A 21,119-nucleotide genomic window follows, 5' to 3' on the forward strand; every position below is an offset into this window, starting at 1 on the left:
TTTCGTTTCAGTTTCGCATTACATTTTTGTCAAGAAATACAACATTGTTCGTGCGTGTAACGGTCGGTAGAATTTGACTTTTATTTTTACTAGCTAAACCCGGCATGCGTTGCAATGCCAGAATAAGGCATGCAATTCCCGATCCCGTTGCGTTCCCGTTCCCGTTTCAAGTGATGGTTGGTGCTCAACTAACGTCTCTTCAATGCCGTGTCATCACAAACCAACTGGTAACATGGTTACCAACGAACACCTTTCCTTGACTACACAATGGCGCTTCAAACTTTCCGATTACGATTTTACCGATTTTTTTTTCGGTAAAATCGTAATTACGAATATAATTATTATGAGGTTTTTTCACTGTAAACTGCCCGGTCAACTTGTGTGAGTTAGGCGGAATATATTCCAACTAGTCAAAATATATTACAACTGAAAATACACTTTAACTGTAACACATTTATATGTTACAGTGAAAGCATATCAAGTGAAAATATATTTTCAGCAATTCAAGCAGTGAAAATGTATCAAACAATTAATTTACAACGTTTAACTCTATAAATTTAACACTAACAACCCAATCTTAAATAAATAGGGCCAACCCTTACTTAACCTAACCTATCCTTATCCTTAAATAATACCAACCAATGAATAAAACCAGCCCTAAAAATTTGAAACGCCAGTGAAAATATATTTTCTCTTGAAATATAATTTCACTGTGACATATATATTAGCCAGCAGTATGGCTCGGTGGTTGCGTTTATGTTTAGCACCGAGGGGTTCCGGGTTCGATCCCGTGCTAATCTTTAATACTGCCTGTTAGACTTGGATATTTCTAACTCCAAGTCGATCGTTTCTTGTCAGAGTTTGCCAATTTGTCTGATTTTCATTGAAACGGTTCCTCAAATTAGCAAAAAAATTGTCCTACCTGCTGTCACAAATTTCTGAATTTGATTTATGTACAATATGTAAAATTTTATGTACAAATCTAAATCTATAGATGTCTCAATGGATTAATTATATGATTAATTGTTAATTTGTTGCTCTTCAACCTCTCGAAATACAGTGATTTGTGTAATAAAAATGCTGCAATGTTTATAATTAATTGTCTAGGAAAGCGCATTGGGGTCTTCCTGTCAAGCCTTCCTGTTATATATATATATATATATGTAAAATAAATAAATATACATATTTTAATTATAGCTTTCCTCAACCAACAAAAAAGAAGAAATGCTTTGTGAAAGTAGATCAAAATTGTGCACTAATTAATAATTTATAAAGCTAACTTTTATATTGCAAATTTCAGCAAAAATTGAGCGTAATGGCCGCTTTTGAATTGATGTAAATCGACCATGTCAAGCATGGCGAACAGTGACTTCAACTACTTCATGAAAACACGTCACGCAGTTACTTCTAAAACGGGCCAGCATTGCCAGAATCCGTGGAAAGACCAGTTTTGGAATTAATCAACTTTTTTCTGCATACATACATTTGCATAGCAAACCTATACATTGTGAAGATATTATATGATAATTTTTTTAATCTATATACATATATGAAATTGAATGTCTGTTTGTCTGTCTGTCTGTCTCGTATAGGCTCCTAAACCACTCAAACGATTACGATGGAACTTTCAGGATTTGTTGTATGCATGTCCGGGAAGCTTACTGTGAAAAAAAACGGGAAAAAACCTATTAATAATAATATTCGTAATTACGATTTCACCGACGCGAAAGTTTGAAGCGCCATTGTGTAGTCAAGGAAATGTGCTCGTTGGTAACCACACTACCAGTTGGTATATGACGACATGGCTTTGAAGACACACGAGTTGAGCTCCAACCATTAATTGAAACGGAAACGGAAATTGCATGCGTTATCTAGCATTGCAACGCATGCCGGGTTCAGCTAGTAATATATAAAAAAAAACGGACGCGATGTGTGTAGGTAGGTGTGTTTGTGCCAGACCGTCAATACACATCCAATCAGAGTGAAGTAGTCGAGGAAACGGGGGGGGGGCGTCATGTGGCGTCAGGACGAGCGATGGGTGACACACACACACACATACACACGCATTCATTCATCGCATTAATACGCGCACGCCCCTATAAATTTCCTTACACTATATTTATGTATAATATTAACTTTATTTTGATACGTGTAAATTCCTTTCCGAAGTCACCCATTAAAATCAACGGGCACAACACTAGTAATAAATAATACGGATTATTGTTAATTTGAACCTAAATTTCGCCTCACCTTTCAGCTACGTCTTTTATTGTATCAGCTAGTGTATGATTCAGCTAGTATATATTATAAATTTCGTTCCCTATGATTCTTTAGATGAAATTTCAGTCTTTAGGTAACCTACATAGAACATTTAAATATGTTCTTGATGATTTGTAGTGGCGTTAGTTGCGTCATAAACGTCGCCACGAAGTATGCAAAGCAAAACAAACGTCATTCGTTCATCGAAGTGAACGATGATTGGTTATAAATTTTGCTTTGATTTGAATTTATATATAATTTTCATTTCTGTAGATCGAAAGTGTTATTAATTTTTTAGCACTGAAGCGTATTCAAAAGTCGACAGAAACAGGAAGTCTCGTTGAAAACAGTCGGCGGAAGGTTTGAATTATAAATATCATCTAATATTAGCGATACCTTGAAACGTTGTTGTTTTCAGTAACTTCATACTCTTTCTTATTTTGCTAAAAGGATGAAAGTCGCTTAGCAGCTGTGAAAAGTTTGCGACATTTGATGATTTGTCAGTCCGAGATTTTTTTAGCTATTTTTAAAATCTAATGTACGAACTGTTCTGTTGAAATTTTCAAACAACAACCATTCATTTAAGACGACTGACTAACTGTCAACAATATGAATCATTTTATATACCTATAATATACCAGTCATGGGAATTACCTACTATTTATATATGTAAAAGTATAAATTAAAATAAATACCTTAAAATTATGTATATAAATGTTATATTAATAAACAAACCGATCTGGCCATTTATAATGCACATAAATTGACAACTATAGTCAATTTGTTCATATGCCATTTACATTTACATATATTTTATTTTATTTTATTTTTATTGTTACAAATCAATATACACTCGCCATTACAGATTTGCTCAAATGCGACGGGTGTACGTTAACGAAATACAGAATACATAAACAATCAGAAATCAGAAATACAGTAATACATACATATACAATCAGAATATTTAGCATATAACAATTAATCAGAAATAATAATCATAGAGACATCTATGGATTATTTTTAGATTTTTTTTTTGTGTACAATTTTTGTACATATAATAAATACGAAATTATAGATATGTCTATAGAGGTATCTATAGATTTCAGATTAATGTGTATAATTATTACAAATTATACATAGGCAGATTTTTGTGACAACAGGATTAGATCTATGTATGTATGTACATAAAGGCCATTTACATTTCGTTTCAGTTTCGGATTGCATTTTGGTCAAGAAATACAACATTGTGCGTGAGTATAGCGTTCGGTAGATTTTGACTTTTATTTTTTGTTAGTTTTGAGTTCGTGTTTTTTATTTTGAAATATTTACAACAAATAAAATTTTAATATAAAATACGTAAGTTGTTGATATTATTAATTTATTTATGGAATACGTATGTATATATTTTATATTAATAATGGTAATTTATATTTATTAGACGATAAAGTAATTTTCAAGGTCATGTTATGGACAGCAAAACTTACAGTAATATTATTTAAGACCTTTCATTGAATTATATTCTAATTATATAGTTAAATAAGAAATAATTAAAAAAAAAACAAAGAAATAATTTTACGTCCTTAAGGTCTGACCGCACTATGCGTCAGTCGACCGATACGACACGACACGTCGGTACGCGACCAAATATGACATTGTATGAGACATCACGCACTACGTGTCACGCGACAGAGTTGCCTTTTGTATCAACTTTGTCGTGTTGTGTCGTGTCGTAGCGGTTGGCCGACGCATAGTGCGTTCATACCTTTACAGTGTACCAACACATTGCACGAATGCGACAGCATTATCGGTTCTCGTAAGTCTCATACAAAAACTATTAGGCATAATAAGTATTCTCAATCGTTTTTCCCGTCCTCTTTGTACTTACTTTAAATGCTTACTCTGGGTTGCAATATTTTTAATGTTAGCGGAAACGGAAATTATAGCAACGTTGTAATACGGTTTCAATGGGATTTCCCATTTTAAATACTTGGCGTTTTGACATCTCAAAGGTTTTGACAGCCAATAGTATCATGTGACACCTGGTGCGAGTCAATTTGAAGATACATAGCTTTTGACTGCAGCTTAAACCAATAGTTTATGTATGAACAAACTAGTATGCTCATGAACGAACCGGATTGAGCACTTGAACACATATACATACCTATTAATACACGTTTCTCATTTTTTTCTTGAAAACAATGACAAACAATTCTGAAAATTTAACTAGTGACATTTCGATATCTTGCTTCCTGCTCGCACATAGTCAAGACCAGGGAGAAGGTTCCGGAACTCACATCTTGTCAAGTATTTATTGGAAAAGATTATATTCAAATTATTTATATATATGTATATAAAATTGAATGCCTGTGTGTTTGTGTCTCGAATAGGCTCCTAAACCACTGAACCGATTACGATAGAACTTTCAGGATTTGTTGTATGCATGTCCGGGAAGATTACTGTGAAAAAAAAACGGGAAAAAACCTCTTAATAATAATATTCGTAACTACGATTTTACTGACGCGAAAGTAAAACTTTCAACTCAACACTAGTCACCGGACCCAGAAGGTGCCTCGTATTGTTCAAAGGTTGTAAATGCATTGTTAAAGGTTTGCCGAACCTTTTTTACAAAGGATTTACAACATTGGAACAATGGATAGCACTGTGACTATCTTACATCTACTCATCACGCCGCGAGTGTGACAATAATCGCGCCACGCCTACCTTGCACTCGAAAGTACTGACAATTCAGGGCTGTACAGCAAACACACAACGGAAGACCCACGTCAACAAATATATCTATAACTATGCATAAAATTGAATGTCTGTGGAACGGTAACGGGAACGAAAACGGGAACGAGAACGGAAACGGGAATTGCACGCGTTATTGTGGCATTGCAACGCATGCCGGGTTCAGCTAGTATTATATAGAATATTCGTTTGAAACATAAAAAATACTGAAACAAAAAGGTGCCGGAACGCCGTTCCACCGCGATATATGGAAAAAAAAGCCCTGCTCAAGACTATATGCGTGCAAGATTCAAGCTGTGTGTGTGCGAGCAATATGCAGGATACAAGACACGTTAACACAATAAAGTATGTAGTAGTATATATATGTATTGTATTATATTATATATATATATATATATATATATATATATATATATATATATATATATATATATATATATATATATATATATATATATATATATATTATATATATGAATATATATATGTAGTATATAGAATAATATATGTAGTAGTATATATATGTAATTATATATATATATATATATATATATATATGTATTGTATTGTATATATATGTATGTATTGTATCGTCCGGACAAATGGAGACAGGTCTGGACGTGTCAAAACTTGTCCGAACGTGTCGATAATAGTCCAATTGTTTTTTCGCCCACCCTTACCATAAACGATTGGAACAAAGAAATCTATTAGTAATATAGAAGTAACTTTAGGTGTCATATTGTTGAATGATTTCGGTATGGCTGTCGCCATACTTAATTAGTTTCCATCACAGTCGTGTTTGATGTGCATTATGCAGCTTTTATCGATGTACTTCCACATCTTGCGAGTAATATGAACAAATATTTATCAGACATACGTCGAACACCGAACACCATACATGACTGTGGCGGAAACTAATTAAGTATGGCAACAGCCATACCACAATCATACAACACTATGACGCCTAAAACCACTGTGTTGCAGATAAATCATCTTCTCCTTTATTACCTCTTTATCAAGCAAAGCCCGGATATTTTTACGTACACCGCCGAATAAGTGCAATCGGATTAGGCATCCCAGAGACTGTGTGACCGTTATAATTGGTTTCAAGGATTATCTCCAGACTAAGTGCAAGTAGGCTAAACAATGGCCACCGAATTGGCGTAGTAACGGCACCCAGTCCCTTCTCAGAAGTGACAGCGATAGCGTGGAACTGAGTGTCGTGGGAATACATATCCGGGTACGTGACTAAAAAATGGGGATGCACTGAGCGACCTGCCCTTTATAAGGAGGTACTTATACCATATCAAGAGATTCTGGACGGAGCACTGGCGGTGCGTGGATCTCCTTAATCAACCACCAATAAATGCTGTGACACGACTTTGGCCTTTTACTTGGATCTTCCACCCACCCTCTACGCAACAATATTTATGATACATACGTAAGTTTTTTTGACAAATTAAATATCTGCGAAATAGGTAAAGTAAAAGGAAGTAAGGTAATAATTCTATGAACACATTGTAGGAAAGTTTTCTGAATTTTTAATTGATATAATTAATATGCCGCAAAACTGAATCTTAATCACATAGAAAGTGGCGCTGACTAGCGGTCTCAAACGCAAACTATTCAAGTTCATTATTTGCTCTTTGATAAGTCAAACAATTGATCGAAAAGATTAATGGTAACAATTTGAAATCAGTGGCGTGCGGTAACTTCAAAAACAGGATGTGTGGTCAGGGAAAAAACCGCAAACGACACAATACTATGGACATACTATTAAAATTCGACATATTATAGGTATATATAGTCAAAGTTCGTCGAGGATTGTTTGAACGCGTATGCAAAGAAGTTTGCGCATTTAAATGACTTGTGTTTGATGCGCATACGCAGTCGTAGGACAGCTTTATAAAGTATATTCATACTGGCACAGCACATACTGGCAACTGTATATAAACAGCAGTAAGAAAAGTGTTCTTTGGTACATTCCGCATTCATAAAGTTAACGTGGCGTAGACGTAACAGCAGTAGCCGACAAAATCTATTCATATTCATATACGCTACCATTAAGCCAGCAGTTTGGCTTAATGGTAGCGTATATATTAAGCACCACTGAGGTCAAAGGTTCGAGTCCTCGCCAAATCTGCTGGTTAGATTTGGGGTTTTAGTGACTGCAAATCGATCGTTTCTCTATCAGAGTTTGCCAATTTTATCTGATCATTGCTGAAACGGTTCCTGAAAATTGGTATTAGATCTATTCCTGTTGTCACAAAAATCTACCTGTGTATAATTTGTAATAATTATGCACAGTAATCTGAAATCTATAGATATCTCTAAAGACATCTCTATAATTTCGTATTTATTATATGTATAAAAATTGTACACAAAAAAAATCTAAAAATAATCCATAGATGTCTCTATGATTATTATTTCTGATTAATTGTTATATGCTATATATTCTGATTGTATATGTATGTATTACTGTATTTCTGATTTCTGATTGTTTATGTATTCTATATTTCGTTAACGTACACCCGTCGCATTTGAGCAAATCTGTAATGGCGAGTGTATATTGATTTGTAACAATAAAATAAATAAATAAATAAAATATTATACAGCAGAACATGTCACCGTAACGTATCAAAAAAAAAACCGGTTTTTTTTAGCCACTGTGGAAATATGTATTCACGACGTGACGTCATAGTGGCTTACTAAAGTGCGCATACACATGTGAATATTTTCGGAAACGTTATATTGTGACAATATTGCGCCGTATCGTCGCGCTCTGTAATGTATATTTAGGCCTATTTTGCTTTGCACTCAGCCAACAGTTATCTGAACGTGTGTTGCTGTATAGTATGAATAGAAGTAGTCATTTCCGTGCACTACTGTGCCGGGCTGTTGAATTAATAGACCTTAACTTTAATTCCGCATCTACCACTTGTATGTATGGTTTCTTCATCTATCAAAAACAATCGAAAGTGTAATATCTATATATATAGAATTTAATGTATGTCTGTCTGTCTCGTATAGGCTCCTAAACCACTCAACCGATTACGATGGAACTTTCAGGATTTGTTGTGTGCATATCCGGGAAGCTTGCTGGGAAAAAACCTCTTAATAATAATATTCGTAATTACGATTTTACCGAAGCGAAAGTTTGAAGTGCCATTGTGTAGTCAAGGAAATGTGTTCGTTGGTAACCGCGTTACCAGTTGGTTTATGACGACACGGCTTTGAAGAGACACGAGTTGAGCTCCAACTATTAATTGAAACGGGAATTGCATGCGTTATTCTAGTATTGCAACGCGTGCCGGCTTCAGTTAGTAATATATATAAAAAAAAAAAACGGACGCGATGTGTGTGGGTATGTGTGCTTGTGCCAGACTGTCAATACACAACCAATCAGAGTGAAGTGGTCGAGGAAACGCGGGGAAGTGGGGGGGGCGTCATGTGGCGTCAGGACGAGCGATGGGTGACACATACACACACACACATTCATTCATCACAACGACGCATTAATATGCGCATGCGCCTATAAATTTCCTTACACTATATTTATATATATAATATATATATATATATATATATATATATATATATATATATATATATATATATATATATATATATATATATATATATATATATATATATATATATATATATATATATTGATTCGTGTCAATTCCTTTCCGAAGTCACCCATTGAAATCAACGGCCACAACACTAGTAATAAATAATACGGATTATTGTTAATTTGTAGCTAAATTTTGCCTCACCTTTCAGCCACATCTTGTATTGTATCATTTTATATGTACATATTTTCTATCCGTTTACGGGACGTTCTTATCTTTTTATGTAATAACAACCATATATTGTAACATCAGCGATAACAATCACCTTGAAATACAAGTTTACTTTCCATCAATGGATCACAATGTATGCACATATATGTATTGTGTGAAATTTTATTTATTTATTTTATTAATTACATACCAGGGAGGCATTACAGGCAACCCCAGTGCACCTTCCTGGCCAATTACAAATTTTGCAGCATTTTTTATTCATTATATAAGTCACTGAATTACGAGACACTGAAAAACTCGCAAATCAATGAGACATCTATCAAATTGTACACAAACTTATTTATTGCACATTAATCTTTCACAAATTACAGATGACATATTGTATATATGAAGGATTTTAGCCAATTTTTACCGGGAACCGTTTCAACAATGAAATCAGAGAAAATTGACAAACTCTGATAGGAAACGATCAACCTGGAGTCACAAATCCAGGTCTGACCAACAGCATACTCTGAAAAATTCATTTTCACTCGAGGTCCGTCCCTGGGATCGAACCCGGCACCTCACAACGCTAAGCAGAAGCTTAACAACCGAGCTATGCTGCTGGCTAGCATTTGAGAATTGCAATATTTTGAATGATAAATATATACATATATAAAATACTAGCTGAACCCGGCAATGCAATGCCAGATTAAGGCATACAATTCCCGTTCCCGTTTCATGTGATGGTTGGAGCTCTACTAACGTCTCTTCAAAGCCAAAAGTTTCTTCAGACCAACTGGTATCGTGGTTACCAACAAACACATTTCCTTGACTACACAATGGCGCTTCATACTTTCGCGTCGGTAAAATCGTAATTACGAATATTATTAAGAGGTTTTTTCCGTTTTTTTTTTCATAGTAATCTTCCCGGACATGCATACAACAAATCCTGAAAGTTCCATAGTAATCGGTTGAGTGATTTAGGAGCCTATACGCGACAGACAAACAGACATTCAATTTTATATATGTATATGTAGATAAATTTGTGTACACACTATCAACTTAAGTTACTAATAATGGAAAAACTAGATGTATCTTCTTTGACCTGAGCCATACTGTTTTAAGTGTATTTTAGTATTTTTATTAGATTTCGGAATGTACATACAAGAGTCGCAAAGGATACAAATGGTATTAATGGTAGTAAAATACATATGAATTTTTCAAAAGTTTTTATTGAATGAATTTTCTAATATTTTACGCCATTGCAAAAACAATAATATTAAATGAGAATGTGTGTAACAACAAAACATACTCACAAAAAAAAAATAGATAGTAATAATAATAAAGTGACTAATGTGTTTAACACCTGCACTAACCTACAGAAAATATTCACGCTAATTAATAATAATTTAAGTGTTTATTTTTTTTTATTTTTCGTGTAAGTAATATATATATATATATATATATATATAATAATAATAATAATATATGTAAGTATAAACAACTTAAATATGTACATTATTCCTATGTGTGTATCATCTCGTGTTAACTTTTTGACATGCTCGATTCGCTAATGTGACATGCTTCAGTTCAAATATTTACATGATTTCTTTGGTTTTGATGAGTTTTAACTGATTTTCCGATCAAACACGAATTTACTAATCAACTGTGATGATTATTCAGATTAAACTTTCAAACACAGCCAGCCAAAGTACATTATAAAACGACTATCGATGAAATAAACACCATGTTTGACTTTTGACGACTCCATATTGCACAATATTTGCGACAAAGTCACTACATTCATTTATATATATATATATATATATATATATATATATATATATATATATATATATATATATATATATATATATATATATATATATATATATATATGTACATATATACTACGAGTTAATTTTTGATATACAACACTATAAATTGTTAATTTGCAAATTAATAAATTTATTCTGTTTCAAAAAAATAATACACTCTCAATTTCAATTCGTTTCACAGCAATTTTTTATTTTACTATAAATTCGCTCATACTATCGTCAAGAGCACCTTTTTATATATTTTATTAATTTTTCATTGTTTTGAGATACATATATATATATATATATATATATATATATATATATATATATATTCTTGACGCCTCAAATACGCCAATTCAATACAAACAAAAAAATAAAAACACATACTTAACAATATATGTATAGTAAAATATTATCGTTTCATGAGACGTACCTTCGTCGTTCGAAAAACTGATTTATTCTATATAATTTGAGTTGGTCTGGTGAAGTTCTACTATTTTTTCTAGTAATAATAACATAACGCAAAGACTGCTAACTATCTTCGTTCATTCCAAATCATCGTTCGCACATATGGGAGCTTATATTCAGGAAGAGTTCTTATCATTGAGAATTTCTTAGCACACAGATAACATAAGGCACTTTTAAAGCGGACTAAAATAAACCGTTATTTGAATTCAGTTGTCTCAAACAATCTATTGTATACAATATATAATTATAATAATAATACAGCACAGTATATTACATATACATATGTATAGTAAAAATGATGATAAATGCAAATTACAATTAACACAAACATACATTCACACGTCACATTATTGTAAATTTGATGATAAGAATCATTCGACAGTTCGTTTCATTAAGATTGCAAAATGTGTACTAAAACAAAGATGTAACAAGAATAATACATACGCAAGTGTTTCAACGGTAAGAAATCTACAGACGAATAGGATTAGTTTATACTTTTAATACAATGTGTAGTAATAATATTATTTATTACTACGAGTGTTGATGACAAAATGTATTCATATTACTTATTATCATATAATAATGTGTACGTAGTTTAGCAAACAAATATCAAATGCGTGAAGAAATGTTTTAGGTTATATAAATCAAAATGGCGACTGCATTCGAATTAACAGATTTATTCATAAATGACAGTTGTCATTATTTTTTTAATCTTTGAATGGTCGTATAAATGAATGAATATTTTTGGTTATGTCGTTTAACCCTTTGAATGCTGCCCAACGCCGATCGGCGTTTTGCCAACAATTCCATGAGCCTGAAATACGCCGATGCGCGTTGTATTGCGAGAATGTAAAAAATAAACAAGAATACTACCTGCTAAGCCTTTCCAGGTAGCATTGAAAAAAAATGCATCGAACATGTGTCATTGTTTATAAAGACAGGTTTCCGTGTCAATGTTTATAAAGACTGGTTTACACCAGAATTTCTGAATTTATAACTATAGCAGAGTTTCCCGATGGAAATCACTAACTGCTGAGTATTTTAGATTGTTAGCATTACATTTTAACAACAACGAAGAAGACTTATATTGTTTATTATATATTGCTGCAAGATATATTAGAGAGTCTAAACACACCTTTACAAAACTCGAAATCCTCAGCGGTAGTGATCTAGGGTTTATTTGGATTGGCTACAATTTTTATACCTGCTTTCTATTGGATTTCTAAATAATTCTAGTTGGAAATGTTGGCGAAATATTCAGCATGGCGGGCTTTCAACAGAAAAGACGTCAGCAATCAAAGGGTTAAAATGGCAACCCCTATTGAACAAACTGATTTATTCACTCATACATTTGTACACATTAAATGATGTCTATTTTAAATTGTCCAATAATAATTGTAAAAGAAAATATCAGCCGGCATTAAAATGCACTAAGAAATATTTAAGGTTATGTATGTATGTATATAATTCAAAATGGCGTCCCCATACATCAGACACTTTTCGAACATGAACTGATTTATACACCCTTACATTAAGTTCTATTATTAAATGATAACTGTCAGTGTTTTAAAATGTGGACTTAAAGGCTTAAGCTTCCACCGAATGTAAAACATTTGCAAAATTTAAACTAGAATTGATTTTTTTTATTATACGTTTAAATTACAACATATTTACTATTTGTTTATCAACTGTAAGAGGTTATACTTTTCAGAATGAAGAATGAAAGTCAATTTGCACAGTAGTGCAGCACGGTAAGTACAGTATCGTCGACACACACACACACACACATTTCTGCAATATTATTATTGTTTTCCGATTCGGTCGTTGAAGCAAATCAACAATAATAAGTATTCAACATAAAAATAAAAACATGTATAATTTGATTCAACGACTGACGGCCCCCTACGTAATTCGTTTAATTGAGAAATCAAATTTCCAGTCTTCAAAAGCCTTCAATTATATCAAGCCACATTCACACGGACAGTATTAACGCAGATTTACAGCATAAGCTTCATTGGCATGTCAAATATCTACTCATTTGCACTGCTCGTGTGAACGTAGCTTTAAATTAATACAAAAAAAAAACTAAATTAACACTATACAAATTGACTTTTGAACATAAGTCGCACATACTTTAATATCTTAAGCAACACGGCCCCGCCAAACAAGCGGGGGGCGGTCATCAACAACCTTAAACCGACGTATTGCATTTCATTCAACGAGCACTACATAGTCTAACAATCTAAATCATCATCATTATCTTCTTTTGCCAATAGGTTCATAAAGTACATAAGATAGTTGTAGTATAGTAGAAATAAAACGCGACCGTTGTTCGGTCCTTGCCTATTTTCAATCCATTCTAACCACTCAAATCTCACTAAAACCAAACATGTTCATTTAACGTACTCGATCATATGCATACCCTTAAGCAGACCCGTCGGCGTCATCGAATCTGCGAAAAGGTACAATCATACGGGTACATATGTATGTAAGTAAATACTAATTGTAAATTTAGAATCTAAAAAAATAAAATAAAACAACACAACAGCCAGTTTTTATGAAGATATGCCGTGAAGTGATATATAATAAATAAAATGAAGTGATAGTTTAATATAATGCACCATTCACACCAGCGAGGACAGGGCGGATGGGACAAGTACGTCTTGATTAATTAATGAGTACAATTTTCCTTATACAACACGTTTACATTAAGATTTTGTACATGTCTTCCAATTGCGGTTTGAAATAGGATTTGATTTGGGGTCGTTTGGATTTGAATGTCGGCGTGAGCAAACCGTTCTGCACGGAGAATGGATCCGGATGAAGGTAAATGTCCTTGATCTGAAACAAAAACAATAATTAAAATAATGATACAGAGTACAAAATCAAAAATGGCTTCTTGAAACTTCAAAATACGCTGTATTGGAGAATTAGAAAAACTTATTATGTCAATGGGCATATAGCCACAGCGTAGTGCACTGATAGAGTTATTGTATCCCAGTACAGAGGTCGTGGCTTCAAGTTCCAACCAAATACATTACTGACGAGATCTTGTGGTTAATTAAATAGATTGACTGTCTACTGTTAGAATTTTTCGATTATTCTAGGTTAATTGTTGTGAAAGATCCAATAAATCGGTATCCTTCCCTTCAATTTCTCACAAATCTAAGTTATTAGCTCTCGGATTTATTGAAACTTATAAAAAATATGATACCTACATATATTTATAGGTTGAGGCTATTTGCAGGTACTATATTTGCGAATTATTGGCTATTTGCAGGTACTATATCTGCGACAGGCGCTAAGCCTTCTGCGCATGCGTGTGAACTTATAATCCGATTATAATTTCTTACATTTAATGTATGCTAGACTTGTTTAATTAATCGTTCATTATACATGAGGCAAATAAATTTCGCACGTTATCATTTAGCCAGTTCGCGGCCTGTACTTGTATGTAGGTATTATACGTTGTATATGATAATAATTTTCTAACAATTAATAATATTAATTAATTTGGATTATATTTTTTACTCTACGTCACTTTACGAGTTCGAACTAAATTTGAAAAGGTTTAAAACAAAATTTTAACAGTAAACACGCTGACAGTGACAGTTCACGCGCATGCGCAGAAGGCTTTGCCACTGTCGCAGATATAGTACCTGCAAATAGCCACGTCCTGTATTATAATGTATTTCTCGCAAATTTGATGTGTATTAATTTTTTTTTAACTGTCCATAGATGTCTATTGAATTCTATGCAGTTTGAAAAATTGTTAATAAAAAAATAAAATTTGTACATTAACAAAAAATTGTCCATGATATAGGCCTTGTGTATATCTTTATATGTATGTAGAATAGATACAGAATAGCCCAAAATAAGACCATAAGGAGACCGAGTTTGGGCAGCTGTTTTGGTGAAATCTGATGCTAGCCAAAGTTTGGATGAAATAATCACCTGTTCGAAGCTGGAAAGTCCGGCTTCCTTTCCCCAAGCGACCATGTCCTGTAGGATGAGCTGCTTCACTTCGGGATTGTTGCACAACACCGACAGCGTGCCGGGAATCTTGTTTTCTAACGCCCAGCACTTGACCACGTCAACGTCAGGAACGACGATGGCCACTATGCAAGACTAAACAAACGGTATAAAATTAATATAAATCCACAAATACTTAAATGATTTTAGTCTCATCTGAAGAACTTACTTTCAAAGACTCGCCGTATACGAACACTTGCTCGACGTATTGACTTCTTATGTAGATATTTTCGATCTTCTCTGGCACGATGTATTCACCTTGGGATAGCTTGAAGATGTGCTTCCTTCTGTCGATGATTTTTAGAGTACCGTTCTGGAATTAAAAATATTTAATCAGAAAGAAACAATATTAGGCCCACTCTTAGAATAATTTTAACGTCATTTTATCAAATAAACATTCATTTAAAAAAAAATCGTGTGCATTTCTAAATAAGGATACATATTGCATTAAAAAGTTTTCTTTGATCATTGAAAAAAATATTTGCTACTTAAAAAATGGATGAAATGTGCATTAAAATGACAGATGAACTTTATTGGCAACGTCGCGAATACCAAAATACGAACCAACGTGTGGTTAGGTTTTCTTTATTTATGGTTTGGTTAGGTTAGGTTAAGTTATGGTTGGTTTTATTTATTTAAGATTACATTTCACTAGTGAGATCATAATTTCAGTAGTTGGAAACAAAAGTAAACACTTTTGACAGTTGACAATTGTCAATAGCGGAATCCTCCTTTACGTTTCACTTACGAATACAATTCAGGAAAAAGTTTGCCTCTTATCCGATCGTTTTCATACTTTGTCATATTGCTCATTTTGGTCATCAATATAAGTAAATGGATCCTCCACCATTACAATAGTGCAAAAATATCGTGTAAGACGCGTTTGATATCTGCCCGGCGAGATAGTCGTTGACGTTTATCCATCGTTTGTTTATTAGTTTTAAACATAGATGGCGGTAGTAAAATAAAATTATTATTTTTATTCAAAATAATAATTTTATATACAAATTATAGAAAAGGTATGTTTTTAAAAAACTTTTTTTATGTATCCATTCTAATGCTAAAATCTATTTTTTCGAGTGATCATTTCATATTTTTAAATGGTCACTTTATAATGCCAAAATATTGTATTCGATGCACAATACGAGATTGTTTGTGCACAAACATTTGTTTTAAGATACAAAGTATTTTTCTCAATGTACAGTTGAATCGTACCCGTTTGGAAATTAATTCAAGCTTACAGCTTGGTGGATATAAGTTAATTGCTCTATGCAATGATTGTACTACAGTTCAAATATAAAAACTGTCGTTTATAATATGTATATTACATCATATAACAATGAGACGTACCGGTAGCCATTGTCCTACATCACCGGTGTGATGCCAACCTTCACTATCAATAGTTTCACGCGTCTTTTCAGGATCCTTATAATATCCCTTGAAGACATTGCTGCCCTTGACACAAATTTCACCTTGACCTTGAGTCGCATAATATTCCATTTCGGGTACATCGACCAACTGAAACATTAAAAAACCAGTCAGAATTACAGAATACGCTTGAAACTAGTATTTAAAATTTAAAGGGTGTTACTTTGATGTGGTTGCAGGGAACCGGTGGACCAACGTGTTCGGGAACGTGATCACCCTGAACTGTCAGAGTGACGGGAGCCGTGCATTCAGTCTGTCCGTAGCCTTCGACTATCTGAAGATGTAAACAATTGGATTAGTATGCTGTATTGTGCTTTCGAATGTGTGGAATTTGAAGTTGGAGTTATACCAAGCATCCGAGGGCACATCTGGCAAACGTCAGAACGTTTCCGGCGAGCGGTGCACTGCCGACTACCATGAGACGAAGCCGCCCTCCCATACCTTCCTGGATTTTTCTGAAGACTAATTTGTCCCATAGGGAGTTTTTACGAACGATTCCGCTGAAAAAACAAGCAAATTGATCATAAAATAAGCAGCCTTTCAAAGTGGGTAGTAAAATAATACAATTTTCATTGTACTAATTCATATAAACTATTGGGATTTATCTTCCGAGTTTCGAAGCCCATTCAGAATCCGCATACTCTAATATTGCTCTATAACAGTTTAGTTCGCAGCAATATGGAGTATGCTTCGGTCATATGGTCTCCGCATTACGAAACTCATATACATAGATCGTTTAGAGACAATTCGGAAGCGTTTTCTGTGCCATTTATCCCATAAGACTGGTCTTGTAAGATTGTTACCAGATATGATTACTTATAATGAATGACAGACTCTCTTACTTCAAGATCATCTCATCGCAGAAAAGTTTCTGATTTGTTACATTTATATGTATAAGATAGTTAATGGTGTCCTTGACATTTAAATTAATTTTAACATCAATGCCCGATTCACCAGATGTACAAATCTTTTCTATCCACCAATTTGTCATAACAGCACATCGTTTAATAGTGCAATCGCACGGATATGTTATCTTTGGGGACGCGACAATTGGTGCAAGTCCAAAAGGTTCAACGACAAAATGTACCCGAAAATTAGTACACTGACAAAATGTACCCGCGACAAAATGTTCACGCGACAAAATGTACCCGCGACAAAATGTTCACGCGACAAAATGTCCACGGAAATAATGTTCAAGCGACAAAATGTTCAAAAATCCTAAATTTTCCTATTTTAGTGGAAAAAGTAACTTTTTATTGTATTATATACTAGCTGTATTACCCGGCTTCGCTCAGTGTTTATAATATAAACCGCTTAAACATGACTAAGCTAATTTAATTAAAAAAAAAAAAAAATTAAAAAAAAATTTAAAAATTAAAAAAAAAAAATAAAAAAAAAAATAAAAAAAAAATAAAAAAAAAAAATTTAAAAAAAAATAAAAAAAAAATTAAAAAAAAAATTTTTAAAAAATCAAAAAAAAAAATCAAAATTTTTTTTTGCCTTCTAGGGCTTCGCCCTCGGCGCCCCCCTGAGCCTTTGCCTTCTAGGGCTTCGCCCCTCCACGCCCCATGAGCAATTGCCGTTTAGGGCTTCGCCCCCCTTAGTTAATGCCTTTTAGGGCTTCGCCCCTCCGCACCCCCATGATTAAATGCCGTCTAGGGCTTCGCCCCCCTTAGTTAATGCCTTTTAGGGCTTCGCCCCCCGCGCCCCCAAGATTAATTGCCGTTTAGGGCTTCGCCCCCCTTAGTTAATGCCTTTTAGGGCTTCGCCCCTCCGCGCCCCCATGATTAAATGCCGTCTAAGGCTTCGCCCCCATGATCAGTTGCCTTTTAGGGCTTCGCCCCCCGCGCCCCCAAGATTAATTGCCGTTTAGGGCTTCGCCCCCCTTAGTTAATGCCTTTTAGGGCTTCGCCCCTCCGCGCCCCCATGATTAAATGCCGTCTAAGGCTTCGCCCCCATGATCAGTTGCCTTTTAGGGCTTCGCCCCTCCGCGCCCCCATGATTAATTGCCGTCTAGGGCTTCGCCCCCCTTAGTTAATGCCTATTAGGGCTTGCGCCCCATGAGGCTGGGCCCCACGGGGCTGCGCCCCTTGTGGCGCCCCCTTTTGAGCCCCATGGGGCTGCGCCCCATGAGGCTGGGCCCCCCGGGCCCCCTTCGGGGCTCCACGGGGCTGCGCCCCTTGTGGCGCCCCCTTTTGAGCCCCATGGGGCTGCGCCCCATGAGGCTGGGCCCCCCGGGCCCCCTTCGGGGCCCCACGGGGCTGCGCCCCTTGTGGCGCCCCCTTTTGAGCCCCATGGGGCTGCGCCCCATGAGGCTGGGCCCCCCGGGCCCCCTTCGGGGCCCCACGGGGCTGCGCCCCTTGTGGCGCCCCCTTTTGAGCCTCATGGGGCTGCGCCCCATGAGGCTGGGCCCCCCGGGCCCCCTTCGGGGCCCCACGGGGCTGCGCCCCTTGTGGCGCCCCCTTTTGAGCCCCATGGGGCTGCGCCCCATGAGGCTGGGCCCCCCGCGCCCCCTTCGGGGCTTCACGGGGCTGCGCCCCTTGTGGCACCCCCTTTTGAGCCCCATGGGGCTGCGCCCCATGAGGCTGGGCCCCACGGGGCTGCGCCCCTTGTGGCGCCCCCTTTTGATCCCCATGGGGCTGCGCCCCATGAGGCTGGGGCCCCACGGGGCTGCGCCCCTTGTGGCGCCCCTGGCGGGGCCCCATGAAGCTACTCGCCTTGCGCCCCCGCGGGGGTGAATCCATTGAAACGAAAAAAAAAATCGGCGCCCATGGATCGAAAAAAAAAAAAAATCGAATCACGTGTTCGATGACGTCACCGATCTACGGACGAAGACGACGAAGACGACGAAGACGACGACGACGACGACCAAGGATATTTACATACAAAGTCTCTTTCCAAATTATAGATTAGATATCGATGTATATGGTATCTTGTACTGGTACTTTTTATCGTATACATCGCGGGCGTTATTAAATTAGTATAAATGACAGGTGTTCTCAACTGTATCCAATATTTACTTATTTAAATTGAAAAAAAAAACTTTCTAAGCGTATGAACTGCAGATTACATTGAATTAGTTTTTATGGCAGGGCTTCACAACCGTCTCCAAAATTTTCTTTATTTCAAATGAATAATTTACTGCCTGGCATATAAACTAATTCAATGTAATCTGCAGTTCATACGCTTAGAAAGTTTTTTTTTTCAATTTAAATAAGTAAATATTGGATACGGCAAAGAACCCCTAACATTTAAATTAATTCAATGACATCTTAAAATGATATTCAATGAGTCACAATGACATTCGCTTAAAATGTAATTGTTCAATTTAAATAAGAATATGTTGGTACGGTTGAGAACACCTGTAATTTATACTAATTTAATAAAATCCACGATCTATACGATAAAAAGTACCATATACATCGATAAATATAATACAATAAAAAGTTACTTTTTCCATTCAAAATTTAGGATTTTTGAACATTTTGTCGATTGAACATTATTTCCGTGGACATTTTGTCGCGTGAACATTTTGTCGCGGGTACATTTTGTCGGTGCACTAATTTTCGGGTACATTTTGTCGTTGAACCTTTTGGACTTGCACCAATTGTCGTGTAACCGTTATCTTTACAGTGATATGGATGATTGCCCCGACCTTTAGGGCTAAGGTGAAGAAGCAAATCTGTGGTTGATTTGCTTCAAAGAAGTTGATTTACTTCACCTTCATTGTCATTCATTATTTATTATTTTTACTATGTTTTTGTAGCTTTTTCTTTATATTACCATGTGGTGCTCACTGTACTTGGAATATAATATTGTTACGTACACTCGGATTAGGCCGAGTAGCATCCCAGAGACTGTGTGACCGTTATAATTGGTTTCGAGGATTATCTCCCCCGAATGCACTTAGCGGGGGTAGCGGTAACTCGGTCGCATTCCCTTAGAGTTCTCAGAACCCACAGCGGTAGCGTGGGACACTTCCGTGGCACATCTAGTACGTGACCATAACAATAGGTAAACAAATCGGACGTCGAAGATGCCTTGAGAGACCTGCCCCTTATAAGGCGCTACTTAGGCGATATCAAGACATTCTGGACGGAGCACTGCCAGTGCGTGTATCTCCTTAATCACCAATAAATGCTGTGACACGACTTTGGCCTTTTACTTGGATCCTCCACCCACCCCTACGCAACAATATTTTCATTTATATTTGTATCTCTTTTGTCTCAATGTACTGCTTCTTTTTCTATTGTATTCTGTGTGTGTGCCAATTTAAATAAAATAAATAAATATATGCTCTCACACATCATAAAACAAAAGTATAGTACCGTTTTAATTCCGATTCTTTGGCCGACATAGCCATATTGAAGAGTGTCCGTTTCAGACACGACCCTGAAATCTCTTGTTGTGCTCTATCAAAGAGACGGTTCAAAAGCCGTGGCACTGCTGGGAACACTGTCGGTCGCAACGCTCTCATATCATCAGCTAAATTCTTAATATCCCCTCCGAAGAAACCCACAGCACCTCCGACCATATAAACAGCATTCTGTAATCAAATTTACACACGCATGAAACT

General features: G+C 35.7%; 1 protein-coding gene across 2 annotated transcripts in view; it reads right to left on the reverse strand.

Moving 5' to 3' along the window:
* Positions 1-11,747: 11,747 nt before the first annotated feature.
* LOC143910010 (long-chain-fatty-acid--CoA ligase 6) overlaps positions 11,748-21,119 on the reverse strand; it is an 81,331-nt gene continuing 71,959 nt past the window's right edge. The window contains exons 8-14 of one of the 2 annotated variants that reach the window (XM_077428338.1): positions 20,872-21,089; positions 16,893-17,043; positions 16,707-16,817; positions 16,466-16,633; positions 15,285-15,428; positions 15,038-15,211; positions 11,748-13,924 (exon numbers count right to left, since the gene is read on the reverse strand). In XM_077428338.1, coding sequence (XP_077284464.1) covers positions 13,787-13,924; positions 15,038-15,211; positions 15,285-15,428; positions 16,466-16,633; positions 16,707-16,817; positions 16,893-17,043; positions 20,872-21,089 — 1,104 coding nt within the window. In that variant the 3' untranslated portion in view covers positions 11,748-13,786. The remainder of the gene's footprint in view (positions 13,925-15,037; positions 15,212-15,284; positions 15,429-16,465; positions 16,634-16,706; positions 16,818-16,892; positions 17,044-20,871; positions 21,090-21,119) is intronic. The other variant, XM_077428339.1, reaches the window with a different exon arrangement.

Source organism: Arctopsyche grandis, chromosome 3 (assembly GCF_051622035.1).
Source record: "Arctopsyche grandis isolate Sample6627 chromosome 3, ASM5162203v2, whole genome shotgun sequence".
Classification (NCBI taxonomy): Eukaryota; Metazoa; Arthropoda; class Insecta; order Trichoptera; family Hydropsychidae; genus Arctopsyche; species Arctopsyche grandis.